Source organism: Notamacropus eugenii, chromosome 4, assembly GCF_028372415.1.
Source record: "Notamacropus eugenii isolate mMacEug1 chromosome 4, mMacEug1.pri_v2, whole genome shotgun sequence".
In the NCBI taxonomy this organism is placed as follows: domain Eukaryota; kingdom Metazoa; phylum Chordata; class Mammalia; order Diprotodontia; family Macropodidae; genus Notamacropus; species Notamacropus eugenii.
In genome coordinates, this window is record NC_092875.1 from 3,026,702 (window position 1) to 3,046,587 (window position 19,886).

A 19,886-nucleotide genomic window follows, 5' to 3' on the forward strand; every position below is an offset into this window, starting at 1 on the left:
TCTCTATCTCTTGCTACTGGGCTTTATTGGTAATATGTAGAAATGCTGATGACTTATGTAGGTCTATTTTATATACTGCCACTTTGGTAAAGTTGTCAATTATTTGATTCCCTAGGATTCTTTATGTATGCCACCATATCATCTACAAAATGTGATGGTTTTCTTTCCTCATTGCCTATTCTAATTCGTTCAATTTAGTTTTCTTCCCTTATTGCCATAGCTAGCAGTACTAGTACAATATTGAGTAATGGTGGCGATAATGAGAACCCTTGTTTCATCCCTGATCTTACTGGGAATGTTTCTAGCTTATCCCCATTACTGATAATGCTTGCGGATAGTTTATATGCTACTTGTCATTTTAAGGAGAGTGCCACTTATTCCCATGTTCCCTGGTGTTTTTCATAGGAATGGGTGTTGTCTTCTGTCAGAAGCTTTTTCTGTATCTATTTAGATAATCATATGATTTCTGTTGGTTTTGGTTTGGATATGGTCAATTTTGCTGATAGTTTGCCTAATATTGAACCAGCTCCACATTCCTGGCATAAATCCCCCTTGATCATAGTATATAATCCTTGTCATATATTGCTATATTCTCTTTGCTAATATTTTATTTAGATTTTGGATCTATATATTAGGGAAATTGGTCTATAGTTTTCTTTCTGTATTTTGGCTCTTCCTGGTTTAGGTATCAAAATCAAGTTTGTGTCACAAAAGGAATTTAGTAGGACTCTTGCCTCTGTATTCTCTTGTCTCTTATCTCTACATTGGCCCAGAATTTCTTCTTATCCATAACCCATTCATAGAAAAATCAGGAGTGAGGACTGAATAGCTGGATCCCTGAGTGCGTGAGTACTAAGAATCCAGATGCCTGGGTCCCTGACAAATTAGAGGGCTTATAAGGCCTTCATACTCCTTCACACTATCCAGTTTCCTTCTATGTAGGAGGAGAAAGCTATTTCTCCCAGAAGGTCCTGAGGTAGTCTGGTCAATCTATAGATGCTCTTCCTGAGGGACTCAAGAGAGATTTCTGACCCTAGAGATGCCCTAAAGTAGTCTCATTTTTTAAAATTTGGGACAATAAGCTGGAGTGGGAGACCTTAGCCCCTAAATGTAGGGAATCACAGTGGAGTGTGTTTCCAGGCTATACTACTACCTTCTATTAGTTCCTCTGGAACTTCCACCTTGTAGTACCTTAGACCCAGCTGATTGACTGGGACCCCTGATAGGTAGCATAACCTGTTGTTGCTTTATGCAGAGACAAAAAAGACAACAGAGACTTAGAGAAACAAAGAACCAGGGGGACACAAAAGTAAAATTCAAATCAATTCAACAAACAGTAAGTATCCACAATGTACCTTGAAATTCACTGTGTTAAATTTAGGGGCAAGAAAGACAAAAAAAGAATAGACCTGCCCTTAGACTTCAATAAGATCTAATCTTGGGGCTTTCCCCAAAACAGTCAATATATCTTTTGATTCATATACTCCCACCCAGCGTTTTACTGTAGTGAAAGTTTCTACAAACTTAAGTACAGAATTCCCAGCTCCTATACAATCACTCAGGGTAACAAGTGCATATTGAAAAGAACATCCCCCTCCCCAGTCCTTCAGAAAACGTTTATTAAGTGCTTACTATGTGCCAGACATTGTGCTAAGTGTTGGGGATAAAAGGGTAAAAATAGACTTTACCTTGAAGCTCACAATCTAATGGGAGATAGTATATAAATAAGTACATTCTATCTATCTATCATTTATTTCTTCATTTATCACCTGTCTACCTAGAGAATGAGAATGGGAGGCGATCTCAACAAGGAAGGCACCAGTAGCAGGGAGCAACTGGGGAAGACCTGCAAAAGGTGGAATTCAATCTGAGTCTTTAACAGAAACTAGGAAAATTAGAGGAGGTAAAGAGGGAGATGATTCCAAGCATGAGGGATATTCATTGAAAAGGCATGGAGACTCAAGATGGAGCATTGTGCTTGAGGAGCAGCAAGTAGGCTAATGTAGCAGTTTTGTAGAGTTGGTGGAAGGATCTGTTTCTTCCAGAATTAATTGACCTTACAGATAGAAAGAGTCTAGTTTTTTAAGAGCTTTAATTGACAGAGGATTTTGTATTTGATACTGGAGGTAACTGGGAACCCTTGGAGTTTTTAATAGGCAGCTAGGTCGCATAGTGGATAGACTACTGGACCTGGAGTTAGAAAGACCTCAAGTTTAAATCCAGCCTCAGACACTTGGTAGATGTGTAACCCTGGGAAGATCACCTAAGCTTTGTCTGTCTTAGTTTTCTTATATGTAAAATGGAATAATAGCACTTACTTTTAAAATGAGATTATTTGTTGAGCTTTTTGCAAACCTTAAGATATGGTATAAATGTTGACCAGTACTATCATTATTGTGTAGATAGGTATTATTGAGTATATGGATAAATAGATAAACTATTTAGTAAGCATTTACTATGTTCCAGGTCTTGTGTCCCACTTGGGATACAAATGCAAAGTAGAAGGGTATGTCTATCCTCACTCAGCATTCTAACATTCTGCATTCTAATGGAAGAAGACAATACATAAAGAGGTACAGGAAAGAGAAGGAGGGGGAGGGTTCATTTGTGGTGGCATGATCTGGAGACAGTATGGAAATGAGGCAAGGTCATGGATCCTGGCAAGATAAAAGCTATATTTCAGAACCCAGGGTGGTTCCAGCTGTGGAGTCTGATTTTCTAATGGGGAGGAGGTGTAAATGAAGGCTAGTGTGGAGATGGTTTGGTTTGAAGTTGATTAAGAGTGATGTTATTAGATCTATGGTTTAGGGAAAAAAAACACTGGCAACCAAGCATTCAAAAGCTGCAAAGGACTCCCAGGAGCCCATAAAGATATACAGTAAACATATAAAGGAGATTAAAAAGTGACTCCCATGCTTGTCTTGGAAGAAAATTGTATTTGAAGTTATCACAGTGTAGAAGAATAAGAGACCCAGATAGGAAAGAAAGTAGAGGTACAGAGAGTCTCAGTCTCAAAGAAAAAGACTCCCAGATGGAGATATTAAGGTCTAAAGAGTCAGAGACAGATACGGAGATAGATCAAAGGGAGAAAGAATCATTAGGAAAGAGAGAACTACACAGATCAAGTCCCCAAGAGAGATTCAAGGACAAAAACAGAGGGGGAAGCTGATAGAGACCAAGAAGGCAAGAGATCCGAGACTGACCCAATTCTGGGTTTCCTGTTGGTTTCATAACTGCTCCTCACCATCTAGACTGTGTGACCAGGATCTGCCTGTGGGCTGTCTAGGATATTTCTCCGCTCAACTGATTCTGAAAATGCCTGTTTTCTGAGAAAGAAAATTTTTTTTCTCAAATTGATCTTTTATCTTTTGTTTTCTTAATTTCTGACCCTTTAATTTGGCTTTCTACCTCCCCACCCACGTCCCTCAAGATAGTCAAGCAGGTTATTACTGAATGTGAGTGCTTTTCTTTTTCTGAGAATAAATTAACTAAAGAGGATCTCTGAACCCCATTAATGGTCTCAGATTCTGTGATTTAGACCCTTCAACAAATCTCTGCCTCTCTCTGGGCTTTTGTTTCCTTCTCTATAAAATGAAGGATTCTCTAAGGCTTATTCTGACTCTGAGATGCTATCATTATGGATTTGTTGTGTGATCCTGGGTAGAACCTTTTGATACTTATTAGATTTGTGACTCTGGGCAAATCACTTAGTGCCTCTATGCCTCAGTTTCCTCATCTATAAAATGAGATCACACTTGATGGCTACTAAGATCCCTTCAGCTCTAAATTTGTAACCCTATGAATAAGGTCATTGCTTCCCAAACTGGTGTCCAAGAATTCTGCAGTGCAATGTCATTGTGGTCATTTGATGGGAAGCATATTTTCCCATCTGGAACACTCAATCTCCATTTGTGTTAAAATCAGAAAAAAAGAGGAGAGAGTGGTTCAAGCTCCCTCAGGGATCCAGACATCTCCATCTCTAGTTCTAACCTCCCCAGAGTAGATGGGGGCTGACCTGGAGTTAGTTGGACAGGAGAGGAAGGAAAAGACCTAAAAGGAGGAGACCCTGAGTTCAGTGATAGCTATCACTAGATACTGGTGCTGATTAGGGAATTCGAAAAGGGAAATAAAATGTGGGTGTTGTTCAGGTAATGAAGGTGGATGAGATGGGAAAGGAATAAACATTAAATCTCTACTATGTACCCAGCACTGAGCTATGCAGTTTTATGAATATTTTCTCAGCTGACCCTCAGAACAACCTTTTGAGGTAGGTGCTATTATTAGCCTTATTTTACAGCCGAGGAAACTGAGACAGACAAAGGTTAAATGATTTGTTCAGGGTCACACATCTCGTAAGTATTTTAGGTCAAATTTGAGCTTTGCCCTTCCAGACTCCAGACCCAGTGCTGCCCACAGTGCCACCTAGCTACCTGAAACCAGTTGCTTCCTCTTGTGAAATCACTGCCCACTATTCCTCTCACCTTTGTGGGCCTCAATTTCATGGGCACTTAGAATCTCACCACTGTCTGGGAGGTTGACAATATGTAGTACAAAATGATTTCTTCTGGAGAAATATTCATAGTTCTTCCAAATTACCCTCCCATGACCTGGTCTCCAATTTTCTTCCCAATTAGGTTAGAATCTTTTACCCACTCCCCAGCTTGTCATTGTGTTTCAGAAAATGTGATCCCATAACTGGAAATAATCTTCCACCTCACAAGGTCAGAAAAGAGTGAAAACATTTCTCTTCTTGCATCTATTCCCACAAGCTGAGAGAACCTCAGCTTTCTGGGCTGCTGTAGATAGGGGGGAGGGTCCCTGGATGTTTTAACTTTTCCTTTTGCCCCATTCCTCAGGGAAGCAGAAGATCCTGGCAGATGAATGAAGGATGCCCATTCTTACTTCCCTCTAACTTGAACTAATTCCAGACCTATCAGTAACGAATCCCCTCTTGCAGACAATGTTGAGCACTAGCTAGCTCTGTGCTTTGTGAGGTCTGCCCTTCATAAACCTGGGGGGAAGTCAAAATGTCTTTGCTTCATGCCCTAAACACAAAGGGATTTCATGGACAGCATTTATTAAAACACTTAAGAGTCCATTGAAACAGATCAGCCTGGCCCTTTTCCCAAAAGCCCCCAGTGTAAACATGTAAACATCCAACTGATGTATGTCCACCTCCACTGGGTTTTACGGACACATTAGAGACACATTAGCCCACCTTAGATAATCTCCAAGCTCTCCTCTTCAGATCTGCTATGGTACCCAACCACACTGTGTAGATCCACTCTTGGGTGATTGGCAGAGGGTGGAATGAGGTAGGTCATTAAGTTGAGGCCTCTGTCTTAAGATATGGATAGATGGTGAGGATAGGAGAAATGGTTCTCTGCTGTCCTCCAAGCCCTACTTCCATAGAACATTGATCTGCACCATAGTCAGACTCTGGGGTGAGGGCATGAAAAAAGAACCATGTTCAGTTCTTGAGGAGAGGTGACAGATCAGCTGGGATCCCTATCCATTCAGGCAGGAAGGCAGCCTCAGGCTTGAAGACTTTGAGGAGAGGTGAGTCTGGAAGGGTGTAGTTGGCCAAATAGATCGTCTCACCACCTGCCAGGTAGGCAGCCCAAATGCCAAAGGTGCCAATGGTCATGATGGTGTGGTTGCACTGAGTCAGCAGAGCAAAGTCTTTCTCAGGAGAGCGCTCAATCCCATTCCCTGCAAATATTACATCTCCCTTCGTGGTATCAATGTTCTCCCGGCACCATGCCATCCCATTGCTGGTGACGACAAAGACAGCATCGCTGTAACGAGCTCTGAACCAATTCATTGCTTGTTCCAAATAGCCCTTGTCCGCTACCACTCCTTTCCAGATTTGGGGCATGACATGAACGTAGTCACCTCGGCGGACATGGACCCCCACAAAAGTGGCTGGGTTTTTCCGTAATCCCCGTAGGTAGGCCTGAGCCTCCTTTCGGATATGGTCGTGTAGGGAGAATTCACGACGGATCTCTTCTCGGAGGTGGTGGTAGAAAGTCCACGAACAGAGGAAGCCGGCAAGATGGATATAAGTACCATCAATATGGCCATATTCCTCTGACATCCAGTCATGTAGGTGGTAAGTACGCCAAGGTATGCGCTTGGCTTCACTGGCTGGGAGAACAGGAAGAGTGATCTGGAAGATGGGAGCGAGGTAACGATGCATCTCAGGTAAGATGTATGCCTGATGTCCGTTGAGTTTGGCCAGGGCATAGAGAGTGGCATACTCACCCATCTGGTTTCCTAGACGGCCTAGAGAATTCACAGTCCAGATGCTCTTAGGGTAGGAAGTCGTAGGGGCTGAGGTCTTAGGGACTGGTAGCTGTTTCCATGTTCTGGACATCTTTGAGAAACGAAGTTGAAGGTGAAAGACTGTTGAGGTCACAAAAATGAAGAAGAGGAAGTGGAGGACTGGGAGGGAGAAGAATATCAGGGGGCCTGACATTACTGAAGGGAGGAAAAAAAGGGAAAAAAGTTAGTAAAGTCATTAGGAGTTCGAGGGAGCTGGATATTTCAGTAACTGGGAATGATGAAGGTAGATAATTTGGGTGTCCTGGAGGTGTAAGGAACTCCATTTCCGGGACCTAGGTGGTACAGTGAACGGAGCACTGGGCCTGAAGTCAGGAAAACCTGAGTTCAAATACAGCCTCAGATACTGACTGTATGACCCTGAGCAAGTCACTTAACCTCTGTTTGCTTTAGTTCCTTCATTTGTAAGATGAAAATAGTAATGGGACCTACCTTCCTAGGGTGATTGTGAGGATCAAATGAGATACTTGTATTTATTTTATCTTGTTTTTTAATTTTTAAATTTATTTTAAGCAAATACAAAGTAAGAATTGCCATATACATAGTAGAATACAGGATAGGGTTCAATATAAATCAATAAATGTCCGATTCAAGAAAACCTACATAAAAAATACCATACATTGTTTTCAAAGCTGTCCAGCGTTTCTTTGCTTCTTTGCAGGTTTCCTTTTCTTCTCTGCTGTGAATTTTTACTTTATTTTTCCCCTGCCTCCCCCTATTCCCAACAAAGGCTTCAGTTAAACATGGGAAGATATAGAAATATACACACACATATACACACACAGACACCCATATGTATTTATATATATATATATATATATATATACTCACATATATACATATACACCTAGTTATCCATAAACATCCATATATATTTGCATATATATACCACAGACAGATTCCAGCCCAATCACATTCTATCTAAGAGAATGTCTATGAAAGTTTCCCCCAAATTTCCTGTAACAGCAGGGACATGACTATGAGGTCAAGCATGCCTCCTTGGGAGCCCAGCCGGGCAGAATATCCCCTAAGTAAATTGTACAGAATTCTATATCATGAAGACAGGACAATGGATCATAAAAGTTAAATATTGTAAGGGTTGTAAAAGTTATACATTGTGTATCTGTGTGCTCTCCCAGGAAATGTATGTTTGTGTCTCCTTATCTTGGGATGTAACCAGGACATCAATTTCTAAGTAGAAGTTGACTCCTGAAGGGCAGTCGCTTGTTCCCGATCCTGCCCAGGCTATGCCTTGAACAGTTTGATGTCTGCGTGCTCTTTTCCATTCCCACATGTGCGCCTATCCCCTTACAGGGGACCCCTGTTCAAACTCTGCTGCACGGGATGCAGCACTTGGCTGCATAGGTTTTATTTATACATGACGATTTTAGTTAAATTTTAATTTAAATCAAAATTATCCATTCTATACTTCAACCATTGATTAAAGGGGCCATCCCCTGAGCAGCTACTTAAAGAAGCCTATTCATTGAATGGGTGTATCTTGCTCAAAGTAAAAATGTTATAAGGCCTTAGCCTGAAAGGGGCAGGGCATTGCATCCTGGGCCATCTTCAGATGTCCTGATAAATATCAGGCCACTGGACCCAGGTGGCTCAGAAGAAAAAAGTGAGGTTGGTAACCTTGCACAGTTCTCCCTCACACAAATGAAAGTCAATTGCAAGTCATGTCTTCATCTTAATGTCATGGTCCTCTTTGAGAAAGAAGGACAAATACAACCTGTGAGTGAGTAGCAGCTCTCCTCCTCTTCTTTCTCCCCACTCAACATATTCAACACATTCAAAATTTTAATCTGCTATCAGATAGATAGATAAATATAGATATATATGTAGATATATATTTAGATATATGTATAGCATACAAGCTATAGTATGATAGCCATTATTATTGTTATAATCCTAGAGGGTCTGGGATGGGACTAAACTCCAGAGTCCCCAAGAAGCTAGATACCTAAAGTCTAATAGTTGAGACTAGACACCTTAGGCCTCCAAAGGACAGTATACCTGAGTTGCTGAGGATTAATCAGTAATAACCATAGCTAACATTTACATGGCACCCCAAGGTTTACCGAAGTGCTTTGCTTTCATTATCCGTTTGATTCTCCAAACAGTGAGATTTGCACTACCTGCCTGAGGAAGTAGTCACTGTTACCAGTTAGCAGGGACATGGGGTTGGATGAGGCCCATGTGTGGCCACTGCACTTCTAGCCTGGGAAATAGAGAGACCCAGTCTCAAAATAACAGGAACAATATACAAATCACATGCTTGAAAAAAAGATGTTTTTGAAGACAACTGATTTCTTCTTGTCCTCCATTCCTGAAGAGGACCAAAATGACATCACTATGTTGGGGTCAAGGTACGGTATGTCCAACTATGGCTGATCTGACCAATATGAGCTTGGAAGGCACTACCACGGGTAGACACAAATATCCACGTGAACACTTGAAGAAGACATGTCTCTAAATTTACTCATCTCGTGTTTCTTTTGAGCTACTGCAATTCTTCTTTGCTCATACAGCACAGTGCCTTCTTTGATGCAGGCACACCATACTAGATGGTCCTTTGCCAATGTCTCCCATGTCACAAATTGATTCCAAAGTTCTTCAGAGAGACCTTGAAAGTATCTTTGTATAGCTTCTTCTGACTATCATATGAGTATTTGCCTCGTGTGAGTTTTCTGTGGAATAGTCTTTTAGGCAAATATACAGTCATGTACATTTGGCATTTGAACAATTTGGTCACCTTATCAGAGTTGTAGTCTCTGCAGTAGAGTTTGTACGCTCAGCAGTTCAGCTTGAGAAAGGACCTCACTGTCCGGTACCTTATCTTGCCAGGTGATCCTCAAAATCTTCCCAAGAGAATTCAAATGGAAGCAATTCAGTTTCCTGGCATGGCACTGGTAGACTGTCCAGTTTTCACAGACATACAACAATGAGGTCAGCACAATGACTCTGTAGATCTTCAGTTTGATAGGCAGTCTAATATCTTTTCTCTCCCACACTTTCCTTCTGAGCCTTCCAAACACTAAGCTAGCCCTGGTAGCTGGTGTGGCAACCTCATCATCTATGTGTACATCCTTGGAAAGTATACTTCCAAGGTAGGTAAATTTATCCACAATATTCAAAAGTTCTCCATTTCCTGTAATCAGTGGTTCCACATATGGATGGTGTGGTGTTGGCTGGTGGAGAACTTGCATTTTCTTGGTGTTAATTGTTAGGACAAAATTAGCACAAACTTCAGAGAATCAATCCATACTTTGTTGTATCTAAGCCTCAGAGGCTGCAATGAGTGTAGAACCATATGTAAACAAAAAGTTATACAACAACACTCTCTTCACTTTGGACTTGACGTGTAACCTTTTTAAATGAGTTTACAGTCAGTGAGGTAGCTGACCTTTGTGCTGTTTTCATCTTCCTTGAGGGCTCCTGACAACATTGCTGAAAACATCATGTTAAAAAACGCAGGAGCAAGCACACAACCTTGCTTCACTCCGTTGGTGACTGGGAAAGTGCAGGAGCATTGTCCATTATCCAGAACCACGCAAGCATGCTTTCCTGAAACTGACATACAATATCGATGAACTTCTCTGGGCAATGAAGTTTTGCCAGAATTTTCCACAAGCCCTCAAAATTGATAGTATCAAAGTTCTTGGTCAGATTGACAGACATTGTATATAGACCTCAAGTCGGTTTCTAGAATTTCTCCTGTGAACACCATACTGACCATTCCTTGGCTCTTTACATAGCCACGCTGGCTCTCAGGTTGATGATCATCATTCAGGTGAAGGATTAGCCGAATAAGGAGGACTCTGTCAAGAATCTAGCTAGCAATGACTAAGAAAGACAGCCTCCTGTGATTGTCACAGGACAGTCTATTTCCTTTACCTTTATACAAATGAACAATGGAGGCATTCTTGAATTCCTGGGGCATAACCTCCTCTCGTCATATAACCCAGAAAATATCAGTCAGCTGTTGTAAGAACAGTAGGTTCCCTGCCTTGTAAATCTTAGCTGAACAAAAGAATCAGCACCAGAAGCTTTGCCACAGGAAATGATTCTAATGGCCCTCAAGACCTCTTCTTCCGTCGGAAGTTCGGCTAGAGAGTAATTGACTTCAACCTGAGCTATATGGTCAAGGACTTCAGCCTTGATTGATTGCAGTGTGTTGAGAATACTATGGAAGCATTCAGCCCATTTTTCCGGATCTCCAGGATCTTGTGTTTGAAGACAACTAAAATCAGATGTGCTACGCATCAGAGATTCAGACAATGAATGAAGCAATCACTACTTGAAAGGAGTTTTATCAGTATGTTAGAATTGAACACAGCACTCCAGATATGATCTGACCTCATTATCATCTCTTATCCTCTGCTCCTTTTCTCCAGTTTCTGATGAAGAGATGATTCTCTTTACCAAAGTTAATCCCTCTTCTTATATCTTTGATACCCCCTGGTATCCATCTCCCTGCTCCCCCAGCCCCTTCAGCAATTACCTTTTCTTTCTTTAATTTTCGATCTTGGATCTCTCTCTATCTACTAACTCAAATGTGCCCAGGAAACACCTATCCTTAATAACAAATGAGGAAACAAACAAGCCAACAAACAGAACCTCTTCCCTTGAACCACCATCTCTTACAGTTGTATTTCTCCTTCATTTCATAGCCTATTCCTAGAAAAAGTTGTCTATATTCATCCTTCCTTCTCACTCCCCTCTCAATCCCCTGAAATCTGGCTTCTGACTTTATCTTGGAATTGAAATGGCTCTCCTCAAAGTTTCTCAGCGATCTAATTGCCAAACACAGTGGTCTTTTTTCAGGCTTTATTGCTTTTCCACAGCTCAGCAGCTCCCTGATAGGACTGCCCACTGACTCCCTCTGGGTCTTCTCTCCTCTCTGTATTTTTGTAGTACTGCTCTTTCAGATACGTCTCGACATTTCTTCTTCTTCTTCGTCTTCTTCTGCTTATGTGACTGTGGAGTCCTTCACTTTTTTAACATTAACATTTAATTTTAATGTTTTCTCAATTACATTTAAACAAAAATTTTAACATTTGTTTTTTAAAAGTTTTGGGTTCTGAATTCTCTACCTCCCTTCTGTCCCCCCTCCTTGAGAAGACAAGCAATTTTATATGGATTATACATGTGTAGTCTTGCAAAATATTTACATATTATAAAAGAAAACATACATAAAAAACCTTAAGAAAAATAAAGTTTTTAAAAAGTGTATTTGATCTGCATTCAGACTCCATCAGTATTTTCTCTACAGTGACTAGGTTGTTTCATCCTAAGTCCTTTGGAATTATGTTGGATCATTCTATTGCTGACAATGGCTAAGTCGTTCATAATTGATCATCATACAATGTTACTGTGTACAATGGTCTCCTGGTTCTGCTCATTTCATTTTCCATCAGTTTATGTAAGTCTTCTCAGGATTTTCCAAAAGCGTTCTAATTGTTATTTCTTACAGCACAATAGTATTCATTTTCATATAGCACAACTTGTTTAGCTGTTCCCCAACTGATGGGCATCTCCTCAATTTCCAATTCTTTGTCTCCACAAAAAAAGTCGCTATAAATATTTTGTACAAATAAGTCCTTTAATCTTTTTTTTAAAAAATCTCTTTGGGATACAGATTCAGTAGTGGGATTGCTGGCTCAGAGGGTATGTATGATTTTACAGCCCTCTGGGCATAAATACAAATTGATTTCAAGAATGGTTAGATTAATTTACAACTCCACCAACAGTGTATTAGTGTCCCAATTTTTCCATATCCTTTACAACATTTATCATTTTCCATTTCTGTTATACTGGTCAATCTAATAAAAGTAAGGTAACATCTCAGAGTTGTTTTAATTTGCATTTCTCTAATCAATAGTGATTTAGAGCATTTTCCCCATATAAATAGTTTTGATTTCTTCTGAAAACTGCCTTTGACCATTTATCAATTGAAGAATGACTTGAATTCTTATAAATTTGATTCAGTTCACTGTATTTGAAAAATGAGGCTTTTACCAGAGAAACTTACTGTAAAAGTTCCTCCCTCCTCCCCCACTTTCCTGCTTTCCTTTTAATCTTGGCAGCTTTGGTTTTGTTTGTTCAAAACCTCTTTATTTTGATGTAATCAAAATGATCCATTTTATACTTTATAATGTTCTCTATCTTTTGTTCGGTAATAAATTTTCCCCTTATCCATAAATCTGACAGGTAAAATATTCTATGCTCCCTAATCTGCTTATGATACTACTCTTAATGCCTAAATTAAGTACTCATTTTGACCTTATCTAAGTGTGAGGGGCAGCTAGGTGGTGCAGTGGATAGAGCCCCAGTGCAGAAGTCAGGAGGACCTGAGTTCAAATCTCATTTCAGACACTTGACACTCACTAGCTGTGTGACCTTGGGCAAGTCACTTAACCCCAATTGCCTCATCCTGGGTCATTGCTAGTCATCCTGATGAATATCTGGTCCCTGGATTCAGATGGCTCTGGAGGAGAAGTGAGGCTGGTGACCTGCACAGTCCTCCCTCACTCAAAACAAAGTCAACTGCAAGTCATGTCATTATTTCTCTGATGGCATGGTTCTCTTTGGCAACAAAGGACGAACACACATCTAAGTGTGAGATGTTTATCTATACCTAGTTTCTGACAAACTGGTTTCTAGTTTTCCCTGAATTTTTTATCAAATAATGATTTCTTGTCTCCAAATCTTGGATCATTGGGCTTGTCAAACGTTAGATTAAGCTGGTCATTTACTCCTGAGTATTATGTACCTAATCTATTTTAGTGATCCACCACTGCCAGTACTAGCTTAGGTGAAATGGCTGGGCACCATTTGGGAGAGACAGGAGTCAACATGGACCAGGCAAACTACCACCATAGCAATGAACGCTATCTCCCCTCAGTCCTGGTGGAGATATTCTAGGCCTCTGGACCCAAGAGCCATGAAGATAACAAGGCTTCCAGCACAGTACCCTCAGCAATCATCCTGGGAAGCAACACCCTTTAGCTGCAACCTGGCAACTGCTCCTTCAGGTGCTATAGTCGCAGCTACTCAAGCAAAGGTATTGTCGACAATGCTAAGCACTTCAGAGACAACACTTTGCTTTGATGGGTCTTGAGTTCTCAGCATTGCTGACATCAGAAACTGATATGATTTTATCAGTAGAAGTGACATTAAAATAGAATAATTAACATCTGCACCCTAAGGACCATGGACCTTTCCATTTGGCTTGAAGTAGATCACTTCCATATGTGAGTTACTTGAGAGGATGGACAGTCTTACTTTTCTCTTTATATACCTGGCACTTTGCATATACTTGTAGCTTAATAATAAATACTATGTCCAGGCCTAGTCTCTCTCTCTCTTACGTTCTACTGCTACACCATAAATTACATATTGAACATTTCCATTTTTATGTTCCACGGGCAACTCAAATTTAACTTATTCCCAAATAGTTCCTATCTTTTCTCTCCCCCAAACCACCCCTCTTCCAAACTTTCCTGTTTGTACGATCCTCCTTCTAGTCACTTGAGTTTGAAATCTTGTAGTCACACTCAACCTTTTATGCTTCCTCACCTCCACTATCTTGTTGATTCTACCCGCACAAAATGTCCACACCCACAGCCTTCACCCTGGCTCAGGCATGGATCATCTGCATTATTATTGCTCAGTTGTTCCAGCTGTGTCCCACTCTTCATGACCCCATTTGGGGTCCTCCTGGCAGAGGTACTGGAGTAGTTTGTCATTTCCTTCTCCAGCTCATTTTACAGATGAGAAAATTGAGGTAAACAAGGTTAAGTGATTTGACCAGTGTCACACAGCTAATAAGTATCTAAAACTCAGATCTTCCTGACTCCAGGCTTGACACTCAGTGCACCACATAGCTGTTCGATTATTGCAATAGCTAATTAATTAGTCTACCTGCCTCCGTCCATCTTCCACAGTATCCAAGTGATCTTCCTAAGCACAGATCTGACTATGTTACTTTCCTGCTCCAAAAGTTTCGATGACTACCTATTGCCTCTAGGACAAAATACTTTCCATCCTTCCCCCATTCCTCCCTCCCTCCCTTCTTTCTTTCTTTCTCTCTCTCTCCCTCCCTCCTTTCCTTTCTTTTTTGTTTCTTCCTTGCTTCCTTCCTTCTTTCTTTCCTTCCTTCCTTCCTTCCTTCCTTCCTTTCTCTCTCTCTTTCTTTCCTTCTTTCTTTCTTTCTTTCCTTCTTTCTTCCTTTTTCCTTCCTTCCTTCTTTCCCTCCTTCCCTCCTTCCTTCCCTCCCTCCTCTCCCTCTGTTCATACATGGAATCATACACTTACCTGCAGGTACTCTGCCCAAAGGAATATAAATTTTGATTGCTGAAACCTTACAAGATGTCCTGGGGTTTGTGGGCTAGATTTCTTTTTCTAAGGACCATGCCTTAAACCTAAATCACTCTAGCTGTCATTGACTGACTCACAATAGGTCCCAACCTACATCCCACTAGGTAGGGTCTGAATCAAGTTTTCAAGGAAATCAGAAAAACTGAGGCAGAGGTGAGGAAGAAAAGCATTCCAGACAGGGAGAAGACAGTCAGTACAAAGTACAAACTGAGTGTTACATGCAGAGAATTGAAAGTAAGCTAGATCCCAGGCAGAGGTTCTCAAAGTGAGTGATACTGCCCCTTTCGGGGTGCTGCACTGATCTAGGGGAGCTGTAGTGTCCTCTGGTGCATTTGAGGTGCTTTGAATGAAAATAAGGGGGCAGTGGATGCATTAGGTAAGAAGAGAAGATAAGAAAATTTTGAAAAACCGTTTGTTCATGTTTCACCTGCTGTATAACAGAGTTAAAGTCATAGTGTTACATTATTTTCCAAATACACACACAAAATACAAGTTATCACTGATAAGTGGTCAAATCCCCCAACAGGTCTTAATAAGCAAGTATTGGCATGCAAGTGTGTTGTGTATTGTCAGAAAGTTCAGCATGAATCAGCAGGAATATGTGCATGTAATAACTTATTTGCAATATGATACTGTATGTCTACATGATGCAATATTGTGTCATCAAAATTTCAGGACAGGAAAAATCCCACAAGTTTACAATAAATTATTAAATTTAAGATGCGTCATTTAGAAAAATACTTTATATTTTTTGGTACTGATGCAAATTTCAAGAAACACATTAAAGGGTTAAAGAAAGTAGATTGGGTGGTAGGGTGCTGAATAGCTTTTTCTAAAAAGGAAGTGGTAGGCTAAATAAGTTTGGGAACCTCTGTCCTAGAGAGTGTGTGGAAGGGAATAATGTGTTAGAAGATGGGAAACATAGAAAGGGGTCAGATCATCAAGAACTTTAAATGTCAAACAGAAGAAATAGTATTTGATCCTAGAAGTCACAGGGAGTTGGAGTTTACTGAGTAGAGGGCTGACAGGGTCAGACCTATGTTTTAGGAAAATCACTTTGGCAGTTGTGTGGAGGATGGATTGGAGTGGGGAAAGACTTGTGGCCTGGGGTTTTCTTACAGTAAGTACAGATGAGAGGAAATCAGAACCTCTGATTCTCTTAACCCAGGGCCAGAGGATACGAGATAGATTTCAGATAATTCATGAACTTGGATAGGAAAATAAATTTTTACATCTTTATTTTCACTAACCTCTAATTGAAATGGATAATTTCCTTCAATTATTTAAAAACATTGTTGTGGGAAGGAAAATGTCCGTGGCGCACTGAAAAAGTTTAGAACTTGGACTCTAAACTAAGTCTTCTTTCTGGTTTATACACTAAGCCTCATCCCATTTTGGTAATGCATTCATAGTGGGGAGAAGGGTGAAGGGGATTTGGGAGTTAGAGAAAATTGTGTGGCAGTAAAGAACCAATTAGTGGTCTAGCTCTCTTTAGAATGTCCACAATTCCAAATACCCCTTCTGACACAACTCATAAAAATGGCAATTTATTGAAGTATTTGGAGTTTATAGTATAATGGGGTGGAATGGGGATCACTGGCACTGGAATCAAAGAACCGAGATTCAGATCCTACATTTGATGATTACTACTTGTGAGACATTGGGGAAGCCATGTAAGCTCTCTCTGTCTCAGTTTCCTAAACTGTAAAATGAGGTCTACATAGCCTTTGAGGTCCCTTCCTGTTTGTGATCTCTGTCTGTCTGTCTGTCTCTTTCTCTCTCTCTCTCTCCTCCTCACCTCCCTCTCTCGTCCCTCTTCCTTCCTTTATGCATTTGTATATGCACATGTATGTATATACAGCAGTGTGGTAGATTGGATGCAAATCTGACCTCCAAACTAGAAGGACTTGCTGGCCATTGAGCTACCTAACTCCCAGAAGCAAATATACTCATTTTAACCTTTTATTATCTGGTCCCCATCTACCTTTCCATTATTATTTCTCTCCTCTATTATTTTAAATATTATTTAATTATGTTATAATATTTATTAAATGTTATAATACTTAAAATGTTATTTACATAGCATAATATACTTATATTATTTATTATATATTAAATATTATAATATTTAGAATATTATTTCAAATTTCTGTATTATGACTCCCCTCTTCTATAAACTTTCTATTTCACTCAAACCAGTTTCCCACAAACTGTTTCCCATACATAATCCATCAATCAATCAATTAATAAACATTTATTAAGTGCTGACTATGTGCCAGGCACAATGCTAAATACCGGGTTTACAAAAAGAGGCGAAAGACAGTCCCTTCCCTAGAAGAGCTGACAATCTAGCTGGGCAAACAGCATGCAAACAAATACATGTAAACAACCTATATACAGGATACAGAGCAAAAAATGAGCAGAGGAAGGATCCTAGAATTAAGAGAGGCTGGGAACAGCTTCCTATAGAAGATCGTGTTTTAGTTGGGAAAGCAGTGAAATAGCAACGTCCATCTGCTTCCATGCAATGGTGTTCCCCCTATGCCTTGAACTTTCCCTCAAGGAATTCCCCCTTCCCAGCCTCTTCAGGTGGCCTTTTCTGACTCCCTCCCCCACCTCTATCCCTCTCTTTACTACCAGAATATTTTCCCTCTTGAAATTACTTTGAATATATTTTTAATTTATACATGTTGTATCCCTGAACCCTGGTCTGTAAATTCCCAAAGGCAGTGACTGGTTTTCTTTTTCTTTTCTTGCCTGTTTCCCCAATGTCTATCCCGATGCCTTGAGCACAATAAATGTTTTTTTGAATTGTACTGCACTTAATTTGGTGTAAAAAAAAAAAGGAAACTCAGCAAATGTGCTCTGAAAACCTTGAGGAGGGAAAGATTTCTTTCCCCTGGGAGAAGGGTTAAGGAAGATTTCGCAGTGGAGAATGTGACTTCAGTTGGGATCCTGAAGGAAGAGACTTCCAACTGGTGGAAAACAGGGAGAGCTGTGGGTAAGGAAAGAATAAGTAAATTGGGACCAGACTGTGAAAGAGCCTGGATGCCAGGGGACAGAATTTTAAATATTTTTTAATAGGTAGTAGGGAGCCTTGGGAAATCTTTGAGTACAGGAGTTGGTATGACAGGTAGATGAATTGGGGGTATTTTTTGTGTGCATTTTGCATGATTGAAGAGGGAGTAGACTGTACGTAAGAAAATCAGGTAAGAGATGTATTTCTAATCATTCAGATGAGAAGAGAGGAAGGCGAATATGACTGTTGCAGGGAAAGTTGCTTGGGATTTTAGAAGAAACAAAAAGGACTTGGCAACTGATTGGATATGTCTGTGTGTGGGGGGTGGAGTAGGAACAGGAGAAGTATGGAATCAAAGATGACTCATTAGATTTTCTGAACTGGGATCACAGTTGGTGACCTATTGTATAGTATGAGGTCTGTCAATATAATGTGAGGCCGCTGTGGAGGTTGGGTGAGGTGGAGGAAAGAATAAGAGGCACTTTTGGAAATGTGAAGTTGAGGGGTTGGGAAATATTTGGAAATATGCAACAATCAGTTTTATCCATTTCAATTAGACAAGATGGGAACGCTAGATTGTGAGTTCAGTTGTGGGACTCTCCACTAGAATTTCAAAATCAGAAGAGACTTTAGGGATTTCTAATCTGAGGGTAGTTAAACTTTTTTATGCCATAGACCCCTTTGTTAGACTGGTGAAGCCTCTGCACCTTTTCTTAGAATAAGGATTTTCATTACATAAAATAAAATAAAATAGATATGGTAGCTTTTACACAGTTGTCAACATACAAACAAAAGATTGTTTTTTTTAAATCACAGACCCCAGGTTAAGAACTCCAGATTTGATTCAACTCCCTCATTTTACAGAAGAGGAAACTTAACCCATGAGAGTGCTTGGCTTACCTAGGTTCATACAGGTAATGAGTTGCAGACTGAAATTCAAGCCAACTCCAGCCCCAGTGTCTTCTCGTTTCCAAGATGCTGGACACAAAGCAGGGGCAAGATAAATATTGGTTGAATTAAATTGAATGTGAAAATTGGGAGGGTCCCTCAGAGTCATTTCATTTGGGCTCCTCCCAGGTCCTGCTGAGAGGTGGAATGAAGAAGGGTAGGAATCCCAGAACAAGAAATACCGGTCCCAATATTGACACCATCTGATCCCAACACTTGGTCTCACCTTAAGTCCCTAGATCCTAGAAACCTCAGTCTAGGAATGGTCCTGGGGGTTTGCCAAGGAGAACCAGACACCTGTATTCCTGGAGGAGGCATGAACTGGTGCCTAGACTTCTGGGCTCCTGAAAGTACTTTCAGGCTTGGATGTTGAGATCTGGGGCGTTGATCCATGGGATCTATGAAGGCGTAAGATACCTAGATCCCTCAGGGGTGGGAGCTATGGACCTGGATGCCTGATGCATACTCAGGTATGACTCTGAGTCCCTGAGAGGATGGTGGTTGGGACATCAAAAGCCTGTAATCCCAGAATAGGCACAACCCGTGGGTCTCTAGGGGGACTTACACCAGGGGTAACACCCCCATGGGGTAAAGGATGCAGGATCTCTGAGGAAACCCAAGGCTTACCTGGATGGCTGCTGTCAGAGCTGTGGAGTCTCGAGAGAGAGGAGTCTAGCCTCTAAGCTTCCTTTTCAAGTATAGAAAATCCAATTGCTAATACTAGTTGCTCAGAGGCCCCGCCCCTTCATCTGTCCAACCCTTTCCCTCCACATACACACACACATACATCGTGGAAAAGGTTGGCTAGACGCCTGTGTCTTGGGGAGGAAATAAGGGAACCCATCCTTTATTCACTCCCTGATCTCCTACCCTCACTTTCAGGAAATTCCATCTTTGCATTCTACCTGAAACTCTATTCCCAAGGGGTTTTAGGACCCCAGCCCCTAGTCTTTTAGGATCCCAGATGTGGGTTGCTGTCCCAGTCCTAGTCCCAGTTGTTACCTCAGGGAAGATAGGCATAGGGCTCTGAGGGGACTCAGGGATGATTATCGAGGGGGGAATTCCATTGCACCATACTTCTTGACCTCACTGAATCAGGCCTATAGGGATGGAGAGGAAAATACCACACCCTATACTTTTGAGAGATCATCCATGAGATGGTTACATGGAGATCTAAAGGGAAAGCAATAGG

General features: G+C 40.8%; 1 protein-coding gene across 2 annotated transcripts; it reads right to left on the minus strand.

Moving 5' to 3' along the window:
- Nucleotides 1–1,310: 1,310 nt before the first annotated feature.
- LOC140502797 (galactoside alpha-(1,2)-fucosyltransferase 2-like) lies at nucleotides 1,311–19,415 on the minus strand. Of its 2 annotated transcripts, XM_072606809.1 has the most exons (3): nucleotides 19,322–19,415; nucleotides 18,647–18,724; nucleotides 1,311–6,480 (listed from the first exon to the last, which is right to left on the minus strand). In XM_072606809.1, exons 2-3 carry the CDS (start codon nucleotides 18,654–18,656, stop codon nucleotides 5,471–5,473), a joined length of 1,020 nt encoding a protein of 339 aa, XP_072462910.1. In that variant the 5' UTR covers nucleotides 18,657–18,724; nucleotides 19,322–19,415; the 3' UTR covers nucleotides 1,311–5,470. The 2 variants fall into 2 exon arrangements, with proteins under 2 accessions (XP_072462910.1, XP_072462909.1); XM_072606808.1 differs by having other exon boundaries at nucleotides 18,647–19,387.
- Nucleotides 19,416–19,886: the final 471 nt, after the last annotated feature.